At 54.2% G+C, this 9,383-nt stretch overlaps 1 protein-coding gene across 1 annotated transcript; it reads right to left on the bottom strand.

Annotated features, from left to right (window-relative positions):
- Window positions 1-3,339: 3,339 nt before the first annotated feature.
- Window positions 3,340-9,082, bottom strand: HSP90AA1 (heat shock protein 90 alpha family class A member 1). The gene is made up of 11 exons (XM_049612129.1): window positions 8,960-9,082; window positions 8,425-8,586; window positions 7,964-8,330; window positions 7,470-7,603; window positions 6,863-7,183; window positions 6,490-6,655; window positions 6,143-6,333; window positions 5,884-6,031; window positions 5,376-5,644; window positions 4,686-5,019; window positions 3,340-4,524 (listed from the first exon to the last, which is right to left on the bottom strand). The coding sequence occupies exons 2-11, from the start codon at window positions 8,584-8,586 to the stop codon at window positions 4,415-4,417; spliced, it is 2,202 nt and encodes a 733-aa protein (XP_049468086.1). The 5' UTR covers window positions 8,960-9,082; the 3' UTR covers window positions 3,340-4,414.
- Between the last annotated feature and the right edge of the window lie 301 nt (window positions 9,083-9,383).

Here is a 9,383-nt window from a genome sequence, read left to right as displayed (position 1 = left end):
CCAACACTTGTTACTCTCTGTTTCTCTGCTTGTGCACTTGTTTAAGAAACCCCAAAAGCCAGGGCGCCTGGGTGGCTCAGTCAGCTAGGCATCCAACTCGATTTCAGCTCAGGTCACGATCTCACGATCGGTGGGACTGAGCCCCTCGTCGGGCTCTGCGCTGACGGCATGGAGCCTGCTTGGGATTCTCTCTCCCTCTCTCTGCCCCTCCCCTGCTCATGCTCGTTCTCGCTCTCAAAATAAATAAACATGAAAAAAAAAAAAAAAGGAAATCCCAGAATAAAAAGAAAAAATAGAAGAAATTGGAAACTGAGTGTGTGTGTGTAAACTGAAGTGCTCTGGCTGGTTTATTAGCAAACACTTGACTGCCACACGCTGTCATGCGTATTTGGGGCAGATAGTGAACAAAACAGAGAAAGGTCTCTAATTCAAACTCAGGACAGCTTGAGCTGGCTCTCGCTGAACCGCCATCTTTGGAGGACTTGCCTCCCTGTCCTCGGTCCTCAGAGATGACCGACTGGCAGTCGGCGTGCTCTCACTCTCGTGCTGTCCCCCCAGGTGGCCCCGTGCGCCTGCCCCCTGGCACCTCTTCCCCTGCGGGTGGGACGGGGTGGGCTTGCATGGAGTAAGGGGCCACTGGGATGAAGACCAGACAACCACAAGGAACAAGATGGCGTAACTGCCTTACCACTTCCTGGTATTCAGGCCATTCCTCCAAGGGTGGGCCCAGGCCCCGCTATTTTGAAGAGGCCGCCCACGGGCTACTGCCTTCCCACCAGGTCAGTTGTCAGCCAGAGTCTCCGTCTGATCCCGGTCTGAGGCCGTGGCTAATGGCTGGCGTCCAAGGCGCTCACTCACTTTTTCACCCTCCAGCTTCCTCATCTCTAGGACCGTGTGTGAGTCCCTTCCCCAGACCGAGTGTCCAGCTTTATGTCAGCAGTGACCCCCTTCTAGGAGCTTCTGCAGGACCTCTCCCACCACAGAGTCCCTCCTTGCTGTGCTGGTACCTCAGCTGGAGACGCCGTGGCCTTCACGGTGGCCGCCATAGGTCAGCTGGCCTTCCGCAAGGACGCCGTTTTCGTGTGTGGCCCACCGAGCCATGCTAGGCTAGTTCTTAGTGGGGACTCAATACAAACTTGATGAATGTGTGCCTGCTAGGAATTCCTAACAACTGAGAAGACCGAGAGAGGATGAGGGCAAAGCAGTGGAAGAAAACTTCCCGGAGGGCATGAGGCTTCGGTCAGGCTGGGGCTCGATTACAGCCCCCAGCAGCGTGGGGTAGAAGGGAGCCTGAGCGAGGCGATCTCGTAGGACTGGCAGGAAAGGCCCTGAGAGTCCTTGCCAGTACAAGCCGTGTCACTGAGCACTTGTTCACCAGGCACCTGTTGAGCCCACTACCTAGAAAGTGCCAGGGGTTTCTTTCAGGCAGTTTTTTCTTTTTTTAGATGTGTATTTACTTTTGAGAGACAGAACGTGAGCTGGAGAGGGGCAGAGAGAGAGGGCGACAGATTCCAAAGCAGGTTTTAGGCTCTGAGCTGTCAGCACAGAGCCCCACGCAGGGCTCGAACCCACCAACCGTGATAACATGACCTGAGCCGAAGTCAGAAGCTTAACCTACTGAGCCACCCAGGCGCCCCCAGGCATTATTATTTCTAATTTACAAATGAGTTCAGAGGTGTGGGAGGCCCAGTGACTTGCTTAAGGTCACTTTTGAACACCATGAGACTGCCTTCCATACTTGTTTTCATTTGCTATTTAAATAAAACACACCGTTGAAATTCACCCATTTTCAACTCAATGGATTAAAAACATTTTTTTTTTAAGTTTATTTTTGAGAGAGAGGCAGAGCACAAGCAGGGGAGGGACAGAGAGGGAGACACAGAATCTGAAGCAGACTCCAGGCTCTGAGCTGTCAGCACAGAGCCCAACACGGGGCTCAAACCCACGGACTGTGAGATCATGACCCGAGGGGAAGCTGGATGCTTGACTGAGCCACCCAGGGGCCCCTCAGATCGATGGATTTTAATATAGTCATGCAGTCATCACCTCATCAGGTTTCTGGACTTCCAGCGCTCCCCCAAAGTCCCCTCTTGTCCCTCTGTAGTCAACCCCCACCAGGACTTCTGGCCCTAGGCACCCTGCTGACCCACCTCCTGCCTTTTCTAGAACTTTGTGAAAAAGAAACCAGACCATGTAGTTTTGTCTGGCTTCTGTCACGTAGGACACTTCTAGCAAGGCACCCCATCTTACTATTGTTTTCCAACACCGAACGTTCCCTCTCTCCGCTCCGCAGTGTTTGGTGGGCAAGTCTCCCAAAACCTTTGTAAAATTTGTTTAGCTTGTTACTGTGTCTTTCAAGAGTTAACAACGGCTTGATGCTGAGTTCAACGGATCTTTGCGTGGTCTTAGGGTTTTGCTAAATTCACGTACGGTTCCAGTTCCGTTCTTGTAGCGTCCTTGCTGGTTGTGCATCAGACAACCACATAACCTGGGAAAAGCCTTCACCTTTCCTCAGATGGGACCAGTTCCGGAAGGTGTGAAGCAAGAGTGGATTTTGAGGCCACCTCTGCATCTCCCCCGCCGCGTGGAGCACCCATCCTCCCGGGGGGGGGGGGGGGGGGGGGCACACGGCGTCACTGGGTGGTGGTTCTAGACACAGCACACACCTGCCTTGAGCGCTTTCTCAGTGACCCAGGGAGGAGGCGTTCAGTTGGATCACTTACACGCAGGTTCTCCGTTTGTGGATTCCCTCAAACACCTCTTCCTGCAGGCTTCAGCTTTCTTACCAGACTAGGGAGAAACTTGCCCTTCAAGGCCTCCTACCGGCCACTTCCACACCCTCCTAACTGGGAACATCTTCCACTAAATGCAGAACAGCCAAACAACTTTGGGCTTTGGGGATCAACCTGGACTCAGATACTGACCCCCCCACATAAGCAACTCCCGTTTGCGGGAGGAGAGGAAGCTCTACCTCGGGGGCTTTTAAGGCTCAAACGTGACTTCCGTTCACCTGGCACTTAGCAGCCGTCCTTCCACCGCCCCGAGTTCTCTCCCAGCCCATCCCCCTAGATTCTACGTCACGGTCTGCGGGGATCTTCGCCTCCAAATCCCGTGTGGACCCACTACTACCCAGGTGCCGAAGGCTGATTTAGTCCCTGCTGCTCCCAGCGGGGAGCCCCACCGACCCGGCCTGTTCTCCCCACCCCACCTGCTGCTGCTCCCAGGGGTCAGAGACCACCCTCCACGCATCTGGCCAGAGGCTCAGTGAAGAGCCAGAGAATAAGCGGATTTCAGATGGGATGGAATTAGAGTTGCTAAAGAACGCGGGAGACACAAGGCTGAGGTATTAAGGAGCTATATTTAGGGCATAAGGCAGGTCTTACAAACACTACAGAAAAGCCGTTTGGACGTAAAAACCCAAGGAGAAAGGAGTCATTAGGAAATGTAACATAGGACACAGAACGCATGTTGTGTGATGGTCCCTTCTCTTCCGTGTGGTTCCAGAATACGCTCCCGACCCCAGAGCCGCCACCTGAGCGCGCACTGGGAAGGTCACAGACGACTTCAGGCCGGCAACGTCAACCACCGCCCTCCGTCTCCCAGCAGGCAGCATGTGTGCACCCCAATTTTTACAACCCGGGGCCACCCTGTATTTTGGAACCCCACTTCCCCACACAAAACATTTTCGCAGAGCTTTTTTTAAATTTGTTTGTATTTGTTACAACCTTTTAAAGCAGAATGTGTCTCGAGCACTACATTTCCACTCACGAAACTTGCGGAGTTATTTCCCCAACAGCTTCACAACGCGCCTAAGCAGCCTTTGAATTTCGCTACTCTAAACAACGCTCTTCTCTTTGGAAAACAAGCCCTATAGTTACTCCCATCAAGTTGGTTCGGTTTAACACACTAGTTTCTAGAGGCCTGGTACATGCAGCAAATAACTACAGGGGACAGAAGATTTAAAAAGTAAATCCTAGAAGGTGAAAGTTGTTTCAACCGAGATTTCTCTTTTAAACACCAAGGTATAGCTCAGAACACTTCAGTGACAGACGAGTTTGGTCTTACTAGGGAATCCACTTGTCGCGAACACTTCAGACCACGCGGTTCACGGGAGGTTACGTACACCTTGCGACAAACGTTACCTTGTCCTGGAAGAGCAGCCAGCGTGGCACTAAAAAAACAAAACATAACCCAAAAAAACAAACAAAACAACTAGCCGGGCTTTAGTTTCTACGCATCACAGTATCACACTCGAACAGAAAGAAATCTTATCTTCCCCGTAAGTAGCTCTCGTCATGCCTTACAGATTTTTAAAACGTTAACAAAAATAAAGAAAAACATCCTTGAAAATAGATCATTGGAGGGAACGGGATAAAGCATCGAGTACATATACAAGGAATCCTCGGGGCGGCGCTCAGTCGACTTCTTCCATGCGTGACGTGTCATCGTCACCTTCCAGGGGTGGCATCTCCTCGGTCACCGCAGCACTGCTGTCGTCAGCGGTGGGGTCATCTTCGTCGATACCTTTTCGGAAAGGAAACCCTCAGGTTACACGGTCCTGAACCAGTGCCTGGCGTCAGCCCGGCACCGCTCTCGGGGCGGGGGGGCTGGCTCTTGCGAGCAGATGACCTCTTCGTCAGGGGACCCTAAGGGGTTTCTCACACAGGGTGCCTGGCGAAGCTTACCCAGACCAAGTTTGATCATCCTGTAGATCCGGTTAGCGTGTGTCTGTGGGTCTTCCAGACTGAAGCCAGAGGACAGGAGCGCAGTTTCGTAGAGCAGGATGACCAGGTCTTTCACGGACTTGTCGTTCTTGTCCGCCTCCGCCTTCTGCCGCAAGGTCTCGATGATGGAGTGGTCGGGGTTGATCTCCAGGTGCTTCTTCGCTGCCATGTAGCCCATGGTGGAGTTGTCCCTTAGGGCCTGGGCCTTCATGATCCTCTCCATGTTCGCCGTCCAGCCGTATGTGCTCGTGACAATGCAGCACGGGGAGGTCACCAGTCGGTTTGACACAACCACCTGCAATGAAGACACAAAGTGAGGACTGGGTCTAGAAAAGTCCCTCTACCACAGCTTTATCGTAAAACAGAGGGACTCCGCTACTGTATTCACAAAACGCGAAATGCCACATACAGACCCACGTACCCACAACCCTCTCCCTGCGCATCCTGACACCGTTTAGCTCCTTCAAGACGGTAGAGAGCCTTCCTGCTCATTTAGCGGGCCTAATTTTCTGCTTGTGTCATACTGTAAAAGCCGAGGGAACTTGGGAGAAAGGGGCTGTATGTTCGGACAACCTGAAAGACACCTACAGGCCTCTCAAGATCACGCCCACAATTAGGAAACCCAAGTGGAAGGAAACCACGTTCACCCACCTTTTCCACTTTTTTCTCCAAGATGTCCTTCATGATCTTGCACAGGTTTTCAAACTTTGTCTTCTTCTCCTCCTGTTTCTTTTTCTCTTCTTCATCTTCTGGAAGTTCCAAGCCCTCTTTGGTGACGGACACTAAAGTCTTCCCCTCAAATTCCTTCAGCTGTTGGACACAGTACTCATCGATCGGCTCGATCATATAGATCACCTCCAGACCGTGCTTCCGAAGACGCTCCACAAAGGCCGAGTTCGCCACCTGGTCCTTGGTCTCCCCTGGGGCATCAGTAGAAAGTTACACCTTCGCTTAACAGGAAGCGGTGTCGCTTCCTCCGGACTTTTCCCAGTCTCGTCAGCTCGAACCACAGATGCGCCCACAGACGTGGCGCACGTGGTCTGGCCGCGGTTAGTACCCAGGGGTTGACACGGGGCCCCACGTGCCTAGGGAACACACCCACGGTCGCCAGGCGGTGCCGTGCCCGGAACGAGGCCACGACGGCACGCCGCTCGCTCACCTGTGATGTAGTAGATGTGTTTCTGGTTGTCCTTCATCCTGGTGCAATAGTCCTTGAGAGACACCATCTCGTCACCAGAGGCAGACGTGTAGTAGCGCAGCAGCTCCGACAGCTTCTTCCGGTTCTGGGAGTCCTCGTGGATTCCGAGCTGCAAGACAACGCTCGCGTCAAGTCTCCTCCGCCTCAAAAAAAAAAGTCACCGAGAACCAGAGGAGCCGGTTTGATCACCGCTGGGAAGGACCAGGCTCTTTCCACGAACCTTAATGTTCTTCGAGAACTGCTCGTAAAACTTCTTGTAGTTCTCTTTGTCCTCGGCCAGTTCGGTGAAGAGTTCTAAGCACTTTTTGACCAAGTTCTTGCGGATAACTTTTAAGATCTTGCTCTGCTGCAACATCTCCCGGGAAATGTTCAGGGGAAGATCCTCGGAGTCCACCACGCCTCTAATGAAATCTGGGAAAAAATAAAGTCGTCGCCGGGACAAAAATCAACAAACTCCTACACCCCAAAAACCGAAGGGGATTTCCTGCCCCACAGGCCCGAACCAACGCCCCGGAGCGGAGAGGCCCCCACGCTCAGACTTCACACCCGATCGTCCTCGGTACTCACTCAGGTATTCCGGGATCAGCTCCTCGCAGTTATCCATGATGAAAACTCTGCGCACATACAGCTTGATGTTGTTCTTTTTCTTCCTGTTTTCAAACAGGTCAAAGGGAGCACGTCTTGGGACGAAAAGCAGGGCTCTGAATTCCAGCTGTCCTTCGACCGAAAAATGCTGTAATAAAACACACGCCAAACCATCAAGCGATGATGCAAGCGACTTTGACTTCAACTAGGACTCTCGCGGCGCCAGAACCGAAAGCACTTCCAGGGAGAGGTCAAGGGCCGGGATGGCCAAGTGCTCAGCCACGACCCTCGATTTGACAAGCTCCGACAAGCCACCTGCAGAAGCAGACCAGCTCCGAAGCACTTGGACACTCACCTTCACTGCCAAGTGATCCTCCCAGTCGTTGGTCAAGCTCTTGTAAAATTCTCCGTACTCTTCGTTAGTAATGTCGTCAGGGTTTCTGGTCCAAATAGGTTTGGTCTTGTTCAGTTCTTCTTGATCGATGTACTTCTCCTTGATCTTCTTCTTCTTCTTCTTGTCTCCGTCCTTCTTTTCTTCCTCCTCCTCGTCGGAACCAACATCTTCTATTTCAGGCTTGTCATCGGACTCCTTCTCTTCCTTTTCTTTTTCTTCCTCTTTCTCTTCCTTTTCTTCAGCCTCATCATCACTGACCTCTTTATCCCGCTCCTTCTCCACCTTCAAAAGAACATGGGAGATCACGTCACCTTTTGCATTCTGGAACTAAACGGAGCGTATGCGCTTATAACCAAAGCCCAAATTAATCAGCCACAAAGGTTTGGTTAAATAACCAGAAAACCACTCAGTAACGTTTAACGCGTCTACCTAAACAATCCTGGGTACCTTGATAGTACAACAGAACTTCAGACTAGCCGGGTCAACACAAGTTTGGATTTTTCCCTCAGTAATAGATTCAAGAACCACTTTAGTTTGTTAACTTTACATAAAAAACAAGGACACTCACAAAGAGAGTGATAGGATAGCCGATAAACTGGGAGTGTTTCTTCACAATCTCCTTTATTCTTCTTTCCTCCAGGTATTCCGTTTGGTCTTCTTTCAGATGCAAGATAACCTTTGTTCCTCGACCCATAGGTTCACCTGTAAAGGAAGGAAAAAAGTGGACTCCACCTCAATCTGAATGGGCAAACCAAAGTGTTGGGGGGGGGGGGAATCACAATTCAGCTCCCAATGCCATCCACACCTAACCGCTTCTGAGCACGTTTAGGAAAGGGGGTTAACACTGCTATGGATGAAAGGCGTCCCATGGGAGTTTAACTGCCTTGCCCCAGCGACATCAGTAACCAGATCCCTACCATCGCACCATCATGTGCTTACTAGGCATGTTCCCAAAGAAGCCAACGAATTTTTACCAATTCCACAGCATCTTCAGGGGCCCCCTTCCTACAGCACCCAACCCTCCCCCGCGTGACCAAGTAAATCGTTCCACCAGGTGCCTACCTGTATCAGTCCTGACTGTGAACGACCCTCCTGCAGAAGACTCCCAGGCGTACTGCTCATCATCGTTATGCTTGGTGATCACCGTCACTTTCTCGGCAACCAAATAGGCAGAATAGAACCCGACACCAAACTGGCCGATCATAGAAATATCTGCGCCAGCCTGTAAAGCTTCCATGAACGCTTTGGTCCCAGACTTAGCGATTGTACCGAGATTATTGATCAAATCGGCCTTGGTCATGCCAATCCCGGTATCCACGATAGTGAGGGTTCGATCTTGCTTGTTTGGAATGAGATTAATGTGCAGCTCTTTCCCGGAATCTAGCTTGCTGGGATCAGTCAAGCTCTCGTATCTGATTTTGTCCAGGGCCTATCGGAGAAACACATGCCCGTGAGCACAGAGCTCCCGGAGGGTGGGACGCACACACCGGGACCGCGACCCCGTTCCGCAAGCCGACACTCACATCAGACGAGTTGGAAATCAGCTCGCGCAGGAAAATCTCTTTATTCGAGTAGAAAGTGTTGATGATCAAGGACATCAACTGGGCGATCTCCGCCTGGAAGGCGAACGTCTCCACCTCCTCCTCCTCCATCGGCTGGTCTTGGGTCTGGGTTTCCTCGGGCATCTGCAGAGGCCGCGGGGCCGGTTACGCGGCGCCACAGGCCTCCGGGAGGCTCGGCCCGCCGACAAAGGATGACCTCATTTCCAGCTGCGACGCCGAGGCCCGCGCGCACGCCGCCAACGGGCGCCGCGGGGACCCCCGCCCGGAGCCGGAGCCCCGGGGCCGCAGCCGGGCAGGGGTCCCCGCGGCGCGCCCTCCCCACCGCCCCTCCGGGCCTCCGGGCCCCCATACGCGGGCGGGGGTCGAGGACGCGGCAGGCCAGAGGCCTCCGCCGCCCAGAGCAGTGCCGCGCCGCCCCGCGGGGCCCGGGGACCCCCCGGGAGCCGCCTCCGCGCCCGCCGCCCCCCCCACAGGCACCCCCCAGTCGCCCCCTCACCTCGGCTAAAGGACCACACGGGCTCCGCGACGACGCAGCACCAGGACGCAGAAGCAACTGGCGCGCCGCCCCCGCGCTCCCTTTATATAGACGCGGGCCCGCCCGGCGCGCGGCGCCTTTTCCAGAAGCCTCCCGAACCTTCCGGAAGAACCCTCCCCAACCGCCGCCGCGGCCGCGCGCCTGCGCCTGCGCCCTGGCCACGGCCCCGCCCCTCCCCCGGGCGCGCGCGGGCCCGCCCCGAGCGCTCCACCCCCAACGGCCGCCGCGCGCGTCCCCGCGCCCGTCTCCGTGCGCCTGCGCAGCCCGGAATTCTCGCGAAGGTCTGGCGCCTTCCGGGACTACCGCCCCCAGCCCTGCCTCCCGCCGGCGCCCCTGCCCCCTCTACCCCGGGCGTGCGCCGCGAGCTCGGCGCGCGCGGGCGCAG

The sequence above is a fragment of the Panthera uncia genome (genome assembly GCF_023721935.1).
Source record: "Panthera uncia isolate 11264 chromosome B3 unlocalized genomic scaffold, Puncia_PCG_1.0 HiC_scaffold_1, whole genome shotgun sequence".
Taxonomy (NCBI): domain Eukaryota; kingdom Metazoa; phylum Chordata; class Mammalia; order Carnivora; family Felidae; genus Panthera; species Panthera uncia.
The sequence above is the reverse complement of the archived record's forward strand: the minus strand, read 5'-3'. Positions and strand labels throughout refer to the sequence as shown.

What these genes read in the sequence shown, in the direction of transcription:
- HSP90AA1 (XM_049612129.1), bottom strand. Translation starts at nt 8,586, where the DNA reads ATGCCCGAGGAAACCCAGACCCAAGACCAGCCGATGGAGGAGGAGGAG. An exon ending in ACACATCTACTACATCACAG is followed by an intron (nt 5,645 to 5,883) that starts GTGAGCGAGCGG and finishes CTGATGCCCCAG; the next exon opens with GGGAGACCAAGGACCAGGTG. An exon ending in GATGATCAAACTTGGTCTGG is followed by an intron (nt 4,525 to 4,685) that starts GTAAGCTTCGCC and finishes CTTTCCGAAAAG; the next exon opens with GTATCGACGAAGATGACCCC.